This window comes from Gadus chalcogrammus, unplaced genomic scaffold, assembly GCF_026213295.1.
Source record: "Gadus chalcogrammus isolate NIFS_2021 unplaced genomic scaffold, NIFS_Gcha_1.0 GACHA125, whole genome shotgun sequence".
In the NCBI taxonomy this organism is placed as follows: domain Eukaryota; kingdom Metazoa; phylum Chordata; class Actinopteri; order Gadiformes; family Gadidae; genus Gadus; species Gadus chalcogrammus.
In genome coordinates this window covers 11,958-28,421 of record NW_026613560.1, presented here as the reverse complement: position 1 = coordinate 28,421, position 16,464 = coordinate 11,958, and the positions used below count along the sequence as shown (strand labels likewise).

The following is a 16,464-nucleotide window of genomic DNA, read 5'->3' as shown; positions in this document are numbered from 1 at the left end:
ATAATATAATATAATATATATATATATATATATATATAATACATGATAGTCTACGTTGCAGAGTCTAGAACAGCAGATGGGTTAGCTCAGGGGTCGGCAACCTGCGGCTCCAGAGCCGCATGCGGCTCTTTAGCACCCCCCTTGTGGCTCCCTGGAGCTTTGCAAAAATGTGTGAAAATGAAAAAAGACGTTTTTTTTTATTGTTGGTTTTTTGAATATGGTTTCTTAAGGGGTAAACATGACATAAACATTTGTATGCTGTAAAAATTTACGTAGTTGTAAATATATTTAAAATACCTAATTTCAGAATGGCGCGCAATAGCAAAGTTACGTCCTAGCCTGCGACACAGCAAGTAAACAAACGGGTGTGAGTTAAGGGCCATGGATTTAAAAGGAAAAAATAGGAAGATTGCCGATGAAAACAGAGGATTTAAGGAAGAATGGACTGAACTGTATGCGTTCATTGCCAATGCTGAAGGGTTGCCGGCATGTTTGATTTGCAATGAGAAGTTGTCGAAGAACAAGAAGAGCAATTCGGAGCGACATTTCCAGCTAAAGCACGCTAAATTTGCTGCCGATCACCCAGTTGGAACTGAGAGGAAAAGTGCAATTGCAGTGCTGGTGGAGAAATTTGAAGGCCGTTTCAAGAAGTGGATTGCATCTCCAAACTCTACTACTGCTGCGAGTTTTGTTGCAGCCCGGGAGATAGTAAAGCGTGGAAAACCATTCACAGATGGCGAGTACATGAAGGATTCATTCATTAAAATGTCAGAGCACCTATTTTCGGACTTCAAAAACATTACCGAGATCATTCAGAAAATTAAAGACATGCCTCTCTCCGCAAAAACAGTGAAGGAGAGGGCAATTAAAATGGCAAACAATATCACCGATCAGCAAATCAAGGACATCAATTCAACTCCAGCTTTCTCAATTGCCTGTGATGAGTCGTGTGACGTGACGGATATCGAACAGACAGCTCTGCTATGCAGGTACATGAACTCTGATGGGCCGCAAGAAGAAATGATCGAATTGATACCACTAAAAGGCCAAACACGGGGGGAGGACATCTGCGACGCTGTGCTACAGTGTTTAAATGACAAAGGAATACACAGTGGCCACCTGATTTCAGTCGCTACAGACGGTGCACCGAGTATGAGAGGGTCGCAAAAGGGGTTTGTGACGTTACTACAGAAAGCATTGGATCGAGATCTGCTTGCATTCCATTGCATATTGCACCAAGAGGCGCTGTGTGCGCAAACATTCCCAGCGGAGTGTATGGAGGTGATGTCATCCAAATTGTCAACAAAATACTCGCAAAAGCACTAAACCACAGCCAGTTCCGTGCATTGCTAGAGGAAGTTGAGAGCGAATATGCGGATCTCCTGCTGCACAACAAGGTCCGCTGGCTATCCAGGGGCGAAGTTTTGCGTCGCTTTGTTGCGTGTTTAGAGCACGTTAACACCTTTCTGAAAACCAAAGGCCTCAACTACCCACAACTGGACGACACAAATTGGCTGGAAAAACTGCATTTCATGGTTGACATGACATGTCATCTAAACACGCTCAACGAAAGTCTCCAGGAGCGGGGAAACACTGCGCTTCAAATGCTGGAAGCCGTTTTGTCATTTGAGGGCAAGCTGACAGTATTGGCCAGGGATGTACAGCGAGGCACGCTCTCCCACTTCTCATCCCTGAGAGAGTTCAAAGACGCCCATCACGATCACACACTCAATAGTGATTATTTGCAAGGTGCAATCGTTGACATGCAAGCTCGATTGGGGGCAGATTTAGTGAATTCCGAAAGGAAAAGGTGACTCTGTCTTTCCCCGTCACACCCCTGGAAATTGACCCTTCCTTGCTGAAAACATTCCCAGGAATTGATCCAGCTGAGCTCGAAATGGAAATTGCCGATATAGCCGACAAAGAAATGTGGGTTGGCAAATTCAAACGTCTGACAGCAGAGCTTGAAGACGTCAGCCGCCAGAAAGCCCACGCTGCCCAAAGCCACAAGTGGAGCGAAATCGAAAGCCTCCCAACACCTGAGAAACTTGTGTTTGAAACATCTCAAGGGACTCAAGGGACACAACCACATTGAACACAGAATACCAGGAGAGGGAGAGGAGAGAGGCTAACGTGGCTAACCTAGCGGCTAACAGTTAGCCTTTAGGCTACGAACGCCAGCGGCTATGCCCCCCAAGGTGGACTACAGTGAACTGAAGAAAGTCATTGATGCTCTGAGAGATGAGGTGGCTGCTGTGAAGGAGAAGCAGATCGAGATTCACAGACTGCTCGAGAAGTTGACCGCCATCGACACAGAGAACAAGTACAGAGATGAGAAAATCAGAGAGCTGGATGACAGGATGACGAATCTGGAGCAATATTCTCGGATCAATGATGTTATCATATCTGGGCTTCTTATCCGACCCCGGTCATTCGCACGAGCAGTGGCCACTAACAACGGACAGAGCCAGAGGAGGAAGATGTGGCTTCTGCGGAGCAACAGGTGGTAGCCTTTCTACAGGCTAAGGACATCCACCTCGACTGCAGCCACATTGAGGCTTGTCACCCGCTGCCCATGAGGAAGCGCAAAACGGAGCGCACCAACGATAACAGAGATCAGCGACCCGACACCCCGAGAGTTATCCTGAGATTTTCTAACAGAAAGCACAAAATCGCACTGCTGAAGGAGTGGAAGAAGCTGAAGGGGACGGATGTTTACATGAACGAGCACCTGGTTAAACGCAATGCCAACATAGCAAAAGAAGCACGCGATCTGAGGAAGATTCAACAAACCTGGACGAGGAACTGCAAAGTGTTCATCAAACTCAACGGCGATACTCCAGAGGAGGCCAAAGTGATGGTCATCAGGAGCATCGAGGAGTTGGGCAAGTACTGACATGACATCTGTCTCACAACACGCTAAAGTGTCCACCACACCAGACACTGACGCTCTACATTCCAACACGCGCACTGCAGAGATTGAAATTAACTTTTTTGCCCACCAGCCACTGTTGCAGGTAGATTTAAAAATCTACCAGCCACTCATCTTTTTTACCAGCCACTTTTTATACGCTATATATTTTTCAATATATGCGTACATTTTAAACAATATAATAGTAACAATAGATAAGAAAAGTGTTTTTCATACACATCAGTTGGTGTTACGATGACAAGTTTGGGGATAATTCATCTATACAAAGTATTTTCATTAAAAAACGAATTGACATATTAATAATAAAACAACATGCATGGCTACACCATCATAAGTCAATAGGAACATTTGTTTTTTTGTATTTACATGTGACTGCATACAAATGTGTCCACACAGACATGGTAACTAACGTATGATAGTAAGCATTATATGCCCTTAACACTAATATTCAGAAGAAAATATGTGTGGCATTCAGTCCAATGCTGAAAATATATCTGTGGCATTCAGTAGGCCAATGCTGTGGTAAAGTATGACCAAGTGTTTCTTTCTGTTCAATAGATAGAACTTTATCAATCCCCTGTAGGAGAAATGTGTTAATGTTTGTCCCTATAAAACAATAATGGTAAAATAATAAATACAAAACACGACGGTAACTGAGTAGGTCAAACCGTCCAATCTGAAGGCTCTACTTAACCACTCCCCCTACTCACTTCCACCAATGCGAAGCGAACAGAACTGAGTAGGGGAGGGCGTAGCCTAACTAGTTTGTGAACGACCCAGAGAAACGCAACTCAAATTCAATGTGAACATATATGAGGCTTTAATAAAATCCCGGACGATTTTGAAATTCCGACACACATTTTTTAAAAGTGTGTCAAAAAGAGGGCAGTCCGGGCAAAAGAGGACGTCTGGTTACCCTACCGTGTGGCGTGTGAGCGTGTGCATGGGTTGAATTGCGTGTGTCTCATGCCGAACGCGTGAGACTTGAGAGCCCTGTTACCGATATTATCCCGGATATTGACAGTCGCAGTTCAGCAAAAGAGGCGTAGAGGAAGAAGGGGCCCGGATGTTGACAGTAATGGTTGTGGAACTGTGCAGCGCCGTATATAACGAATGTATGAGATATGCAAATTTGATCGGACCTGACTGGAAAGTATTACCCGCCACAGTGGCGGGTGAAGTGACACAATTCACCCGCCACCATACAAATCCACCCGCAAATGGCGTGTGGCGGGTGTTAATTTCCATCCCTGGCGCACTGTCAATTCACACCAATCCCAGGATGACATTACCCGTTTATCTGACTTGATTACTGATTACGAGCATGTTCAGCTGAAACCTTCTGAATACACAGATCACCAAACACAGGATATTGATCAAGATATAGACCCGGACAATAACTTTTTCTTCAACCTCAATGAGAACTGTCATTATTACACTAGTGAGCAGTTCAATGCAAAAATTGAGTTTACTGGAAAACTGACAATAATTCACTTTAACAGCAGGCATTTGAGCAAAAATGTCCATGCAATCAAGGACTATTTACATACATTTGCCATTCCTTTTCACGTAATTGCTATATCTGAATCCTGGATCACTGAGGGGGAGGAGACCAACTATACTAGAGGGCTATGACTTGGTTAACATCAACAGACAAAATAAAGGAGGGGGAGGATTGGGGATTTTCGTGATTTACAATTTCACAGAGTTGATGAAATGACAGTAACAATGGACAATGTACTGGAATGCATAACAATAGAAATCTGTATGGAGAAATAAAAAAACATCATAATAAGCTGTATTTAAAGAACCCCAGGAACAAGTATTGAAATCTTCACTAACTGGATTGACTCTATGTTCTCAAAGTTTTGCAACAAAGTTGTTTTTGTTTGCGGTGATTTTAATATTGACCTCCTAAATCCAAGTAACTACTCAGCCATTGATACTTTTATTAAAACAATGTACAGTGTGAGCCTGTTTCCCAAAATCACAAGGCCCAGTAGAATCACCTCCTATTCTGCCACCCTAATTGACAACATTTTCACAAATGACATTGAAAATAAATCAGAGAGTGGTTTATTAATCAAGGACATCACTGACCATCTACCAGTTTTTGTGGTGTACAATGGTAATTACAAGATAACCAGGGCAGATAGGCCAAAACAGTACAAACGCACAAGGACGGAGGAATCCATCAAACTGTTAAATAACGACTTGGGGGAGCTGCAATGGGAGGTGGTATATGTGAAGGGTGATTCAAATAGTGCTTACGACACATTCATGAGGATTGTTAAGACACTGTATGATAAAAATTGTCCTGTAAAGGAGTGGAATTGCAAAAAGAATTACACCAGCTGTCCCTGGATCACAAAAGGATTACAGAGTGCCTGCAAAAAGAAAAAAACAGACTCTACAGAGAATTTATAAGACTGAAAACAGTAGAAGCAGATAACAAATATAAAAAATATAAAAATAAGCTAACTCATATTATAAGGGCAAATAAAAAAGAGTATTATAAAAAAATTCTGGAGGATAATAAAAACAATATCAAAGGAATATGGAATCTTTTAAACAGTATTATAAGAAAGAACTCTGCTTCTGACAAGTATCCGCAGTTCTTTATTGATAAGGACAAAAATAACTATAACATGGAAGAAGTAGCTAACAGTTTTAATATGGGGCCGGATTTGGCAGAAAAAATTCCGGATCCAGGGACAACTGGTGAAATGTTGGAGAAACTGGTAGATAGAAATCCCAGTTCTATGTTCTTAAAGGCAGTGGACGATGCTGACATTTTGGACATTGTAAACAACTGCAAAAACAAAAGATCCACTGATTTTCAAGACATGGATATGGCTCTAGTCAAACTGGTAATACCGGCAATTGTAAAACCACTGACTCATATATTCAATTTATCATTTCAAACCGGGATATTTCCCGATGGAATGAAGACTGCTAAGGTTATACCATTATACAAAGCTGGGAACACAACTTCACAAATTACAGACCTGTCTCTTTACTTCCACAATTCTCCAAGATTCTAGAAAAACTCTTCAACTCCAGGTTAGAAGCTTTTTTAGAAAAGCATCAACTACTTTCTGACAGTCAATATGGATTTAGATCAAATAGATCAACATCATCAGCAATAATAGAATCAATAGAGGAAATCACAACGGCTATAGACAAGAAACAACAGGCAATTGGAGTGTTTATCGATTTAAAAAAAGCATTCGACACAATCAACCATGACATTTTAATTTGCAAACTGGAAAAATACGGAGTAAGAGGAGTTGTTCTAGATTGGATTAAAAGTTATCTTAACGGGAGAAAACAGTTTGTGAAGTTGGGTGATTACTAGGGTTGTGAACGATAAACCGATGCGACCGGATATTCGGTTTAACAAGTGAGAGATACGGCTGCATCGGTAGCAGCCTCCTTAATCGATAGGAATTAGCTGTGAATATCTAGATTAATCGGTTGTAGAGTCATGGATCGGGTATCGCGACACTTAGAATCGGTTGTCGGCTTCACACACTTACAGTTTGCGTCAGCGACAGCGTCTCTAAAACAACGCGAGAGCTGAAGCTGCCCGTGAATGAGTGACAAGTGACAAGAAGGAAAATGGAGGGGGTTAAGGAGGTCAGCGGTGATAATGATGAAAAGATTTTCAATGCACCGGGGAAACAAAAATCCAAAGTGTGGACTGTTTTTGGGTTTTACAAGAAGGAAGGGAAGCTCGACAGAAGCCGTGCTGTTTGTAAGCTGTGTAGAGCATCCTTAACGTACACCGGCAGCACTACAAATCTCGACCAGCATGCTAGGAGGAGACACGGTCAGGAATACATCGGTGAGACCCGCACCAACGAGCAGGAGCGCACTGCAAGCAGTAGCACACAGCCGGTTATTTCTAACATGTTTGCGCAACTTGGTCAAAACTCAGCACGTGCCAAGGAAATCACAGCATCAATAACGCGTTTTATCGCTAAAGGATTATGTCCGTATAATATAGTTGAGTGGGAAGGATTTCAGGATTTGATCCATACATTAGAGCCCAGGTATAAGATACCCTCCCGAAATCATATCACCAACACGTGCATGCCAGCGTTGTATACACAAGTTAAGAGCCAAGTTGAAAAAGAACTGGCAAATGCAGAGCGAGTGGCAATAACAAGTGACGCTTGGACGTCATGTGCAACGGAGTCTTATGTGACGATCACAGCCCACCACATCACTCCGGATTGGACGTTAAATGTTCATGTGTTGCAGACCAGGGCATTCAAAGGATCTCACACTGGAAAGAATATTGGTGCTCTACTGAAACAGGCATGTATTGACTGGAAACTTTTTGATAAAGAGCCAGCCCTGGTAACGGACAATGCTTCAAACATGGTTTTAGCTGGCGTGGAAGCAGAGATGAGCCCTCACCTCATGTGCTTCGCACACACTATAAATCTGGCCACACAGAAAGCCTTCAAAGTGGACACGGTAGAAAGGTTGCTGGGAAGGGTGAGGAGAGTGGTTGGCTTTTTTCACCGCAGTGTCAGAGCAGCAGAAATTTTACAAGACAAACAGAAACAACTGGCCTTGCCTATCCACAAACTCATCCAAGATGTGTCCACCCGTTGGAACAGTTCCCATGACATGCTTGAACGCTTACTGGAACAACAGCCTGCCATTTCTGCTGCACTCATGTCCAGGGATCTCAGAAGAGGAGAAGAGGTTAACACTCTTAAGGACAAAGACTTCTGCGATGTTGTAGATATTGTGAAGCTGATGGCGCCGGTCAAACTTGTGACCACCAGCATGTGTGAAGACAAGCGGCCCACACTCTCAATGATTTGTCCTGTCAGAGCAAAGCTTAAAAAGAACTTTGAAGCATCAGATGAAGACTCAGCGGTAATCAGAGAGATGAAACAAGCATTCAGAAATGACTTGGAGAAGCGCTACACTGGCCTGGATGATCTGTTCTACACTGCAACAGCTCTGGACCCCCGCTTCAAGTCTCTGCCCTTCCTGACTGACCATGATGCTGAGCGGACGTTCACAAGCATAACAGCAGAAGCTACATCCCTGCATAACAAGGTAAATCTCCCAACACACTGTTATCCCTTGAGTGTTCTTAACTTATTTACGCCGTGGATGTTCCTAAAGCCAAAATGTTTGTTAGGATAAACGTGGGATCAAAAAAAGTGGTTTTAAGGGGTTTCAATGGAACGTTTAAGGCTGGATTTTGTTAGCATAGCCATTTTAGGCTTAATTAAAGTATTGAGATTTCAACTTTTTATTCTGACTGCTGTTACTACACACTAACTGTCTTTTATATTTTATTTCAAGGCAGCAGGGGATCCAATTCAGAGGCCCACTGCAGACAAATCCATGTCAGACTGAACCTGCCCTTGGAGATCTGGACATTAGCATTGATGCACCCCAGACCCAAGATGAGCCTAAAGGTTTGTGTATTTTATAACTTGTGACCAAGAAAGAGTTGACTTTGGCTTAAACTCATGCAGCCATAAAATATTAGCATACAACAACAGATTCAATGTAATGAGATAATCGGCATGCAAAGAAAAAGAGTATAATAATGATGATGATAATACAACTTTTACTGATGTGAACAAAAGTGCCAATATAAATTCATTCTGAACATCAGATGAAGGTTCATATATAAAATGGTAAAGACAGGTAGAAAAAAAGTGCCACTGAGTCATGACAAACAAAGCCAGTAATATACGGTAATTGTTTTCTATTTCAGATGATGACCCTCCTCTCAAAAATAAGAAAATGTCAGCGTTGGACCAGCTGTTGGGAAAAGACTTTGAAGTGAGGATGAGAGCTAGATCTGTAAGAGACAAGGCCAACGAAGAAGTCAAGAGGTACAGAGAGCGTGATCTGTTGTCCCTGCAAAAAAACCCACTGCAGTGGTGGAAAGAGCAGCAGGACTTGCCACTGCTGTCGTCTCTGGCTAAAAAATACCTCTGTATCCCGGCCACCAGTGTGGCATCTGAGCGGGTGTTTAGTACTGCGGGAGATATTGTTTCCTCTAAACGCAGTCTACTCAAACCTGAGCACGTGGATCAATTGATATTCCTGAAGAAAAACCTGTCCCCCAAAAACAACAAGGATAGTGAGACTTGAATGAAGAAGATTTGTAAAAAAAAAAAAGCAGCAGTTTGATTTATTTTATACATATGTTTAATACATGTGTTAATGTTACATATGTTAATATGTTACATATTTATTTCCTTTAATCTTTTACATAATGCACTTGTCACTGTGTGTTAAGCATTGTTGAGATAAGAATGTGGTTGCTGCTTTGTTCTTCCCCCTCTGACACATTTTGAGATGTCATAAGGTTTTGGTTACATGGTTTGTTTATAGGTCACAGGTTCTGAACCCATTATCAATTCCTGCGGTGCCCTCAATCTGCTGCTGCTTACATTTTTCAGTTTGTAACTTGTAACTTGCACCTTTGTTTTCCAAACACTATGCTCAGGTTGTGATTTTTCTACCTCTTTGGTCCATGTCTAAAAATAAATACATTGACATGTGATTTTGTTGTTGTTAGTTTTATTTTAATTTTATTTTTACCAGTGCCATAAAGCAACAATGCTTGGGGATATGTGGTCTTTTACATATTTGAAAAGAAAATATTGTACTGTCATTTCACAGAATTGGCTTCTTTATTTTATAAAATATCTACAACAAATATTAACCGTAGAATCGAATCGAATCGTTCTTACACTTTATCGATTTGTATCGAATCGGTCTAATAAAAGGATATCGTTTTTGAATCGAATCGTAACCTGTGTATCTAGATGCGTATCTAATCGTTTATCACAGAGAGATGTGCAACCCTAGTGATTACTGCTCTTCATGCTTGGACATTGTTTGCGGCGTACCTCAAGGGTCAGTACTGGGTCCAAAGTTGTTTATACTGTACATTAATGATATATGCAAAGTGTCCAAGCTACTGAAATTAGTCCTGTTTGCGGATGATACAAACATCTTCTGCTCAGGAGACGATCTCGCTGAGCTTCTGAAGGATCTTACTGAGGAAATGATCAAACTAAAAAACTGGTTCGATTACAACAAATTATCCCTAAACCTGGCCAAAACTAAAATTATGCTATTTGGATATGGTAAAAGAGATGTGCAGGTAAAAATGGAAATAGATGGGGTGGAAATTGAAAGAGTACACGAAATTAAATTTCTTGGAGTTATGATCGATGATCTAATCAGTTGGAAATCACACATAAAACTTGTTCAAACCAAATTGTCAAAAAGCATTGCAGTAATAAACAAAGCAAAGCAGGCTTTGGATCATAAATCACTCCACACTCTTTACTGTGCACTCGTTTCGCCTTATCTAATGTACTGTGTCGAGGTCTGGGGGAACAACTACAATACCTCATTAGCACCAGTAACTATCCTGCAGAAGAAAGCGATTCGTGTCATTCCTAAGGTTGGATATTTGGACAATACTCACATTATTTCTACAGTCAAAAATTATTAAATTCACTGACATGGTGAAGTTTCAAACTGCTCAGGTAATGTACAAAGCAAAAAACAACAAACTCCCAAATAATATTAATGAATGATTAATTAATGAAAGACAGCTTAGTTATAATTTGAGGGGGAAACTAAATTTTGACAGGTTCAGCATCCGAACAACCAGAAAAGGCTTTTGCATTTCAGTTTGTGGGGTAAAGCTGTGGAACAGTTTAAATATGGAGATCAAGCAATGGCCAAGCATGAAACAGTTTAAAAGAAGATACAAAGAGGTGGTTTTCCAGAGTTATAGTAATGAAGGAGGGCTTTGACGTCTCATTACTTGTTAACATGACTAGTTAACTGTGTGATCAGCAGTGAGCTATTGGTCTTAAGGGTGGTGTCGCTTGCTGTGGTGGCTCGGCCTTCTGCTGACTCCACAGTTGCTGTGGTGCTGGCAGTTGGAGTGGCTGACATTTTTAGAGTGTCAGTGAGTAGGAAACATGGGTATGTGAAGGAATGTATATGTATGGATTTACAGGAAATATATTGGTACGTTGTGTGCATCTATGTGTACTGGTATGGTGTACAGATATGCAAGTGTTCGTGTGTACGGTTGTGTGTATGTGTATTGGTATAGAGTACAGAAATGCAAGTGTTGTACGCTGGTGTGTATCTATGTGTATCTGTATGGTGTACAGATACGCAAGTGTTGATACATAGATTTTTTATCATGAAAATGAGAAATGAGTCTGAAGGAAACAGGTAGTTTTGAGTTTGAGTTTTGATTTTGATTTCTGACCTGTTAATATTGTTTAAAGAAGTGGGGTGGGATTGAACAAGTTTTTACTTCTTCCCACCCCTTTTCAAATATGTTGTAGCATTTTTTTATATAGAGTGCTTGGCGGCATTATCAGTGCAGGAGTCACTAGGGCTGACTCCTGTTGATGCATTATTATTGTTGTTTTGTTGTTGCATATTTGAAATAAATCATTCATTCATTCATTCATTCAAACATGGAAGGCTCTTCCCGAAACTTATGGTAACATGAAGAAATACGCATTTGCAGTGTTATCCATGTTTGGATCAACATATTTCTGCGAGCAGATCTTCTCAAACATGAACTATATCAAATCCAAATACCGCACCCGCCTCACAGATGAGAGCTTGCAGTCCTGCGTCAAGATTAAAGTTACAAACTACATGCCCGATGTGGAGAAGCTGTCCAGTGATGTCCGAAAACAGAAGTCACATTGAACAGGTGAGAAAACCATCCCCTCATATAGGCGCATATTTAAGCCTAACAAAGTGGCTGTTTTTATGGATGGCTTTCTGCTTTTGTCAGTATATTTGGAATGACACAATTATTGTGTTTTATCACTCAGGTTCGATGTTAGCCTATGTGTCAAGCTGGGGAAGAGAAGGATGCTGCTGCGTGTCACAGTTGCGCTGACCGTGGCATTGGCGAACTAAAGAGAAGAGGATAATGCACAGAAGTTTATCTGTTTTGTTTGGTTTTAATTTTGTTCATTTCGACTGTTGTTGAATTTTAAAGCAAGCTGTCTTTTAATTGCAGCCTGCGCTTTGCGATTGTAGCCACTTTTTAAATGTCTGACGCTGAGTAATGGGGATTTTTTTTTTTAGCCTACTCATTTGCACTACCGTTTCATTTTTATAGTTGCAAGCTTAAACACATTCTGCGTGTTTAGCAGTCTGTTGATTGTTATTGAACAGGGAATTATATTGACGTTTGAAGAGAATTAACTTTCCACACTGTCTGAAAATAGCCTGAGGCTATATGCACTTTTGTTTTGGTTCTGGAGACCAAAAAATAAAAGATGACAACCAAAAATATGTATTTATTCTTGTATATCTATAATTTAATCAGTGCAACAAAACATAACACATTAATATTGTGATGGAAGTTAGGCTAAACTTGAAGCAGCATCTGGCCTATCGTACATGTACTGTAGTCACGTGGTGCGTAATTCTCTCCAGGATGCGCTGCAGGGAAAATAAACATTTAAAGATGAATGCTAATTTTGTATATTGTAGCCAAGGCCTACTTTGTCATTTTAAAAGTAGGCATATAGCTTATGTAGGCTATGTTGCCTCATATAAGGCTTTTAGGTTTTTGCGGCTCCAGACAGGTATGTTTTTTTTTTTTTTTGCCAAATATGGCTCTTTGAACATTTTGGGTTGCCGACCCCTGGGTTAGCTGAACCAGGATCTATTGCACCAATTGTTTCAGAGCTGAGTGTATGTATATGTACCGTGGTGCGGCGTCGCACTGTCTTGAGGTGTAAAACCCGCAGGCGAGGGCCGCGACCAGTATGTCGAATTCTCGCGATCCCATTGATCGCCTCAGAGCTGAGTGTTAACCAGACTCCCTCTGAAAATAACGCTGTACCTATATGTACGGTGGTGCGGCCTCGCGCTGTCTCGAGGTGTAAAACCCGCAGGCCAGGGCCGCAATCAGTATGTCGAAACCGCGGCATCCCCTTGACCGCTTCAGAGCTGAGTGTTAACCGGACTCCCTCTGAAAATAATAAAAAGGAAGCACTCAGAATAGGGTTCATGAACATAAGGTCGCTTTCGTCGAAGGCGCGCTTGGTCCATTATCTAATTATTGATAAAAAAAGATCGACATACTGGGGCTTTGTGAAACCTGGTTAAAACCAGATGAGTTTCTAGCCCTAAACTAAGCTACTCCACCCCATTACGTTAGCACCCAAGTATCTAGAGAAGTTAAGAAAGGTGGTGGAGTAGCCCTGATATCTAATTCTAAGCTTAATTTAAAGCCAAATAATAGATATATTTTCAGATCCTTTGAGGTGCTAGCGCTCTGCACCTCAGCTCCCCGAGAAGCGAAACGAGTTCCAGACTCTTTCGTTTTAGCTGTAGTATACCGTCCCCCAGGACCGTATTCAGTTTTTGTTGATGAGTTTTCTGACTTTGCAGCTGATCTGGCTACATACTCAGACAATATTTTGCTTATTGGGGATTTCAACATTCATGTGAATAACCCGTCTGATGCCCTCGCAAGGGCTTTTCTGTCCATTACAGATACGCTTGGCTTCAAACAGCTCGTCCAGCACCCAACCCACATCGGTGGAAACACGCTGGATCTCGTTCTGACCCGCGGTGTAGACATTTCACAGCTAGTGGTCTCTTCCTACACCTCAGCTTTATCAGACCACATTTTGCTTACTTTCCAGGTGGTGGTATCCTGCCCCTGCGACGATCAGCAAGCTACTTTCAGCTGTCGCCGCATCACACCTGCAACCATTACAGCTATGGCAGATAAGTTATCTGGTTCACTTGCACCTCTCTGTAACTATAGTGGTTCTGTGGAGTGCCTTACTGATGACTTCAACATTGCCTTGTCTGTTGCCATTGATTCAGTTGCTCCGAACGTAACTAAAAAACGAACATTGAAAAAACCAGCCCCCTGGTTTAATGCAGAAACGCGCATTTTGAAGCGAAACTGCAGGATCCTTGAACGCAAATGGCGCTCGACTAAACTTGAGGTCTTTCATCTTGCATGGCATAACAGTCTGCTCACCTATAAGGGTGCGCTGACTATTGCCAGGAATGCCTACTTTTCCAGTATCATTAATTTGAATAGAAACAATCCTACGTTTATTTTTGACACGGTGAGGAGTCTCACTCAGAAACAAACTCAGACCGTAGGCTCATCGATCGTGGCAGGTGAATTCATGGATTTCTTTGAGAATAAGATTCAATCAATTAGAGAGGAAATTGATGCTTGCCGTGCGGCTAATCCTACACATCCTGTGGGGCAGGATGGGGTCCTGCCAAGTAGGACGGTGAACTCTGACGCAACTCTCTTGGAGTTTAAGGCAATTCCTTTGGTGGAACTTGAGAGGGTGATAGCCCTCAAAGCCAACAACTTGTATGTTGGATCCTCTCCCTTCCAGGGTTCTTAAGGAACTTCTTCCAACGGTGGGGCCTGCAATCCTCTCGCTTATGAATCTTTCATTTTCAACAGGAATTGTTCCCTCCAATTTCAAGGCTGCGGTGTTAAAACCGCTACTCAAAAAGCCTGGCCTAGATCCTGAATTAGTCAGGAACTATCGGCCTATATCGAATCTGCACTTCCTGTCCAAGGTACAGGAAAGGATTGTAGCAAAGCAAATCGTCATTTCCACTCAACTGAAACTGCTATTACAAGAGTTGTAAATGACATCCTTTTAGCTTTGGATAAAAATACAAGCAAAATGCTTGTGCTATTGGATCTGAGCGCTGCGTTTGATACGATCGACCACGGCACTCTTCTTCACCGTCTTGAACACTATGTTGGTTACGGGGGTACGGCTCTTGGTTGGCTTGAATCGTACCTCACAGATAGAACCCAATTTGTGCATAATGAGGGTGCAGAATCAAAGCACTGTAAATTGCGCTTTGGCGTACCACAAGGGTCGGTTCTTGGTCCATTACTTTTTGCAATTTACATGCTTCCCCTGGGCGACGTTATCCGCAGCTTCGGAATTAGTTTCCATTGCTATGCGGGTGACACCCAGCTCTACATTCCTGTAGATTCCGGGGACTCGGCCCAGATTCAAAGGGTTGAGTCCTGTCTGGCTGCTGTGAAGGGCTGTATGTCACAAAACTTCCTACAGCTTAATACTGGGAAGACAGAGCTGATAGTTATCGGCTCGAAGCGGGACCGGGAAGAGTTTGAGGATGTCTCTCTGTGGTTGGATGGCTTCGCCATCCCACAGAGTGCGTCTGTCAAAAATCTTGGTGTCCTGTTTGACCCTCAATTATGCTTTGACCAACATATAAGAAGTATAACTAGAATTGCCTTTTTCCATCTGAGAAACATTGCAAGAATCAGACCAATGTTATCTGCAGTGGATGCAGAGACACTGATTCATGCATTTGTTTCGTCAAGACTGGACTATTGCAATGCACCTATAAAGCCTTGCATGGATTATCTCCATCCTACCTGAAGGACCTGATTATTCCTTATAGTCCTTCTCGGTCCCTCCGGTCTTCGGGAGCGGGCCTTCTTTCATTGCCGAAGGTTAAAAAGAAATCGGCTGGACAGAGAGCGTTTGCCTATTGAGCCCCCTTCCTATGGAATAGGCTGCCATCAGTGATCAGGGAAGCTGACTCTGTGGAGCTATTCAAAGGAAAGCTCAAAACGCACCTCTATAATCTTGCATTTGGAGTGTGAAAACGACAGATGTGAAGTGAAGGACTACTCTGTTTGCTTGTGCTTTTCTTATTACATTATACATTCCCACTATGTACTTTTCCGTTCTAATGCACTATTCTGTCTGTTCTAGCGTGTTGCGGGTACTGGACTGGATGCCTGGACTCTCCTCATGGATAACCGGCCAGAACCCCATCACCATTTTAATATGATGTGCATGTATTTACCTGTATGTCAATTGTGGCACCCATTGCACTCCTGACCATCCCTGGAAGAAGGGATCCCCTACACTGCGTTTCTTCTCAAGATTTCTTCCTTGCTGATTCAAGGGAGTTTTTTCTTGCCCGTGTGGGGGCATGGGTAAAGGGGGGTGTCACAAATATTTGGCCTGTTAAGCCCTTTGAGACTGTAATGGTGATTAAGGGCTATACAAATAAAATTGAATTGAATTGAATATATTAGTATATATAATATTACTTATAGAATATTACTAATATAATATAATATTAGTATATATAATATTACTTATAGAATATTACTAATATAATATAATATATTAGTATAAAGCTTATTTTTAACCTGGAGTCACTAGAACATGGAAGATCTGGATATCATACGACATGATATGCAGCCCGGTCTGCAGCCCGGTCGACGGACTTTCGCGGGCCGCCCGACCCTGGTTCTCGGCCGGGCTGCAGAGAACCGGCGTGGAGCCATGTCCTCCTGACGCTGTCCTCCTGACGCTCCAGAGGAGGCTAACTTTGTGAGTTTGAGTCCGAGATGAGTCCCCATCTCGGACTAAGTGGTGCAGTTGGTTGCCTCATGTCTGGCCGACTTTCGCGGGCCGCCCGACCCCGGT

At 42.2% G+C, this 16,464-nt stretch overlaps 1 protein-coding gene across 3 annotated transcripts; it reads left to right on the top strand.

The window, feature by feature from the left end:
* Nucleotides 1–2,368: 2,368 nt before the first annotated feature.
* Nucleotides 2,369–16,038, top strand: LOC130378959 (E3 SUMO-protein ligase ZBED1-like). 3 transcript variants are annotated; one of them, XM_056585546.1, is made up of 3 exons: nucleotides 2,369–11,684; nucleotides 11,809–13,730; nucleotides 15,739–16,038. In XM_056585546.1, the coding sequence occupies exon 1, from the start codon at nucleotides 6,554–6,556 to the stop codon at nucleotides 8,102–8,104; it is 1,551 nt and encodes a 516-aa protein (XP_056441521.1). In that variant the 5' UTR covers nucleotides 2,369–6,553; the 3' UTR covers nucleotides 8,105–11,684; nucleotides 11,809–13,730; nucleotides 15,739–16,038. The 3 variants fall into 3 exon arrangements, with proteins under 3 accessions (XP_056441521.1, XP_056441520.1, XP_056441522.1); XM_056585545.1 differs by having other exon boundaries at nucleotides 2,369–13,730; XM_056585547.1 differs by lacking the exons at nucleotides 11,809–13,730; nucleotides 15,739–16,038 and having other exon boundaries at nucleotides 2,369–11,188; nucleotides 11,583–11,601.
* Nucleotides 16,039–16,464: the final 426 nt, after the last annotated feature.